Below are 4071 nucleotides of genomic sequence, written 5' to 3'. Positions count from 1 at the left end.
GGTTAGAGGTTAGAATTCAATTTTTAACTACCTACAAGTAGAAATATTTTAAGACAGAAAGTAGAAATAAGAAGAATTCTATACAGATTATTTTAAGACAGAACCGGATCAGATAGAACAAAAACTCTCGTCTACCTACCCCTCCCCCACCCCCCAACCCTTTTTCGGTTGTGAAAATTGATTAATGGAACCTTGTTAGTCGGAGTGATTCTTTTTGTGAAAAAATGTTTTTTTTCAGAACACCAAATGGTTGTACACCAATGTTAACATTTACTTAACTCCTCTTTTTAACAGCTTAACTCTTAAAAGCTCAATTTTGGGTGTGTAAAAGCACTACTCTTTTTTGCATATATATGATCTTCAAAAATGCCACTTCCTAAAGTGAGCATATTGAGCCACAGAAAAGCACCACTGTTTCTAGCTGCATTAGCATTTCTATATTTTTAAGCCCAAGCATCATTTCAAAAGATACATTCCAAGCCTAGTACTCTTTGGAATAAACAAGTGGGAAATTAATCAACACAAGAATAGCAACTTAATGAGTCAACATGAGGTGTCTTTATTTATTCCCAGGCTCATCAACATACATTTGCAGCTTCAGGAAAAAAGGGCAGAAAGATTGCATATTTCATAAGTCTATTCCAAGTCCAAAAGAAAACAAATTTGCAAGCTGATAGAAAAAACTACAAAGCTGCACAGAATGTGACAATGGGGCACAACAAAGGAATGTGCAGATATGTCATATGGTAAATATATCCAACACAATCTCCACCTTACATGGAGGCACTCATCTTAGCAAAAAAAAAGGGGCAAAACTACCACAAACTTTTTTCTTATTATAACATAGCTTGTATGCCAAGAAATGACTTAATTGTCCTCACTTTGTCCACCACAGGAGGAAGTCCTTGCGCCTGTTGATCTTCTTCTGCAGCTGGAGGAGTCCATAGAGTAGAGCTTCGGCAGTTGGAGGGCAACCTGGGACATATATGTCGACAGGAACAATCCTGTCGCATCCGCGAACAACAGAGTAGGAATAGTGATAGTAACCACCTCCGTTGGCACAGCTTCCCATAGAGATCACCCACCTAGGCTCAGGCATTTGGTCATAAACCCTGAAGAAAATTTCAACATCATGAACAACAATGTATCGAATATTGAAAACAATGAACAAATCATTGACTCATGGAGCAGGGGTTAGAGAAATAGTGGAAAAACCCAACCCATAGAGTAAATCATATGTTGATAACATGCCTTACAAGTTACAACCTAGAGTAAATCATATGCTGATAGCAAGCTAGAATTTGGCTCATTACAATCAAAAGAATATGATGATAACATGTACTATTGCAACCTCAACAACCATATTACCCATCTTTTTCTGTAACAAAGCAAATTATACTTTCGAATTCACGCCTCAAAATGTCCACACCCATCACACTTATTGTGAAGCAATTACTCATAGGCATCCAATATAGTAACTATTCTGACATGCAGCATTGGCCAATTAAAATGGCATGTACTTTCCATATTAACAAGCAGGCATATAGAGAAGAAATATCCAGTAAGGGAAGAGTACGACAAGAGGAAACCACACAGCAACAACCAAAGAACAAGGCTCAATTAAAAACATGCATAATGAATATCAGTGCCTTGATTTGAAACAGAAGATTGCCAACCTCCCCCCTTTCATATGTAAATTTTAGTTTCAGAGAAAACCTTCACTAAATAGCAATATAGTGAAACAACATAAATTTACCATCATCAATACTAAGCATGTTATACTTATATGACAAATCAGAGTTTCTTCAACTGCACAATATCCTCTAATTGCACGTGAAAGAAGTGAAACATTTTTCACATATATTCAGCTCATACAAGGAATGAGATATGAAAGTAACTTACCCACGAAATTCAAAATTATACGGTTGAAAAACAAGTCATTGGTATTAATATGTAATAGATATTTAAAAAAATCAAGAGAAGCAAAATCAACTTTCCTCAACCTGATTTGGAGGACAGGAAAATAATTCCAAAATGCAGAGTTATGTTAAGTAACCACACATGCCCAGCACAAACCTAAGATAAATCAAGACACGCCTCACAAAATTTGAAGAACATAAAATAATATGACCCTAATTTTAAAATCCCGAAAAGAGAAGGAAGAAAAGGAGTAGCAACTTAACACAAACTTCTCTCAAACCAAACCAATTGTTTTCTACAGGAGATACATACTTAGCATCAACAAGCTCAAAGTTTCAAGTTCAATAATGCTAGAAAATCCTACACAAATCAACTCAAAGAAAATCCAAACACCACAACTGAACCCTTGATTGAAAAGGAAAAGTCGAGGGGGCCAGCAACTTTTATGTTTTCTGGCCAACACTTAACCATCAAAACAAAAGTGAGTGATCTCCCACCATTAAATATAATCTCACACCATTAAAAACACTATTGATGGCCAATTGATGGTTACAAAATATCAAAATTGCTGGCCCCCTAGCATTCCTCGATTGAAAAATTACATAAAAAAACAAAGTCGAATCACGAAGCAAAAACAAAGAACACGAGTAGGAGCTGAAATGTTTGTTGAGGGGCTTAACCCCATAAAAACAACTTAATACAATCCAAAGGAATTTTTCTTCTAGAAGAAAATACCTAACCAGGCAACAACCCAGCTCAAATATTCAAATTCAATAATATCTGAAAACTAGTAAAAGAAAAAAAAAACAATTTCAACTTCCCAGGACAAAAAACCCAAGACATACGTAAAAATTCTACAAAAATCTAAACAACTGAACCCTAATTACCAAAAAAGAAATCCATAATATAAGATTTAGAGAACTAAGAATAATTTTATTTTATAAAAAATACTAATATCGGAAAACTATTCTTCTACAAAGAGATACCTAACTACGCATCAACGAGCTCGAAAAAATTCAATTCCAATAATATCGGAAAAGAAAAAAAATCAAATACGTTCAAACAAACCACATGTTCCCAGCAGAGAAAAAAAGAACCCTAGACATGGAGAGACAAAAATCGAAACACCAGAAATGAACCCTAATGACAAAAAAAAAGGGGGGAAAATCACAGAGAAATGGAATGATTATTACTTGCGAAGAGCGGGTGCCATCTTGTTGGTGAGAGTTCCAGCAACAATCATACAATCAGATTGGCGAGGACTTGGCCTGAAGATAATCCCAAACCTATCAAGATCGTATCTGGAGGCACCGGTGTGCATCATCTCAACAGCGCAGCACGCCAGTCCGAACGTCATCGGCCAGATCGATCCCCTCCGGGCCCAGTTCATGAGGTCATCCACCTTCGAGATCACGAACTCCGCCGTCTTCGAGATTCCCGGCGGGCTTGAGGTCGATGGCGGTGACGGGCGGGGGTAGGAGGCTGGGGTGGTGGTGTTGGTGGCGGCGTAGAGAGATGGGAGGGTGGTGTGCAGAGAGAGTGCGCGGTGTGGTGAGAGGAGTTGAGGGAGGCGTGTGGCGGTTCGGTTCATGAGCGCCATTGTTGTGTGGTTTGTGGCGGTTTGGTTTAGGGAACGTTTTGGACACAAGCCCTTCTCTTTTAAAGCCTTCTGTTTCAGCTCTGTGTTTGTGCTCGTCTCGTGTTTATATTTTTTGCGTTGTTAACGAAAACTCTCCACGTCGGTTGTTCAAAAAAATGAAAATGAGTAAATGACAACTACTTAATTTAAGAATAAAAAACGATAAATTAAAGTACCGCTGTAATTATGTATTTTATGAAATAAAAATTTATATTTTACACCTAAATCCTAAATTATTTTCATGTGCTCCTTGTTCTTACACGACTACAAATATACATGGCATTAAATAAGCACATCTATACTTGCGTTAAGCATAGAACCAGATGTACATGTTGATGATACTTGATTGTAATATACTTATAAATAAATTTTATTTATACATTAAAATTAGTTATTATATATTTATTTAAGTATTATTAAATTAATAATTTTTTATTAATTTTTTTGATATATTTAATAAATTTTTAATAATAAAAATAAAAACACTAAAAAAATAAAGAATTTAAAAAACT

The 4071-nt window shown here is 36.0% G+C and overlaps 1 protein-coding gene across 1 annotated transcript; it reads right to left on the bottom strand.

Moving 5' to 3' along the window:
• LOC107605545 (NADH dehydrogenase [ubiquinone] iron-sulfur protein 7, mitochondrial) lies at positions 536 to 3638 on the bottom strand. The gene is made up of 2 exons (XM_016307452.2): positions 3114 to 3638; positions 536 to 1112 (listed from the first exon to the last, which is right to left on the bottom strand). Exons 1-2 carry the CDS (start codon positions 3518 to 3520, stop codon positions 878 to 880), a joined length of 642 nt encoding a protein of 213 aa, XP_016162938.1. The 5' UTR covers positions 3521 to 3638; the 3' UTR covers positions 536 to 877.

Source organism: Arachis ipaensis, chromosome B06 (assembly GCF_000816755.2).
Source record: "Arachis ipaensis cultivar K30076 chromosome B06, Araip1.1, whole genome shotgun sequence".
In the NCBI taxonomy this organism is placed as follows: Eukaryota; Viridiplantae; Streptophyta; class Magnoliopsida; order Fabales; family Fabaceae; genus Arachis; species Arachis ipaensis.
The sequence above is the reverse complement of the archived record's forward strand: the minus strand, read 5'-3'. Positions and strand labels throughout refer to the sequence as shown.

Coding starts and splice junctions, on each gene's coding strand:
- LOC107605545 (XM_016307452.2), bottom strand. CDS start 3,520: ATGGCGCTCATGAACCGAACCGCCACACGCCTCCCTCAACTCCTCTCA. Junction 1,113..3,113: donor ATGGCACCCGCTCTTCGCAA/GTAATAATCATT, acceptor AATTTTCTTCAG/GGTTTATGACCAAATGCCTG.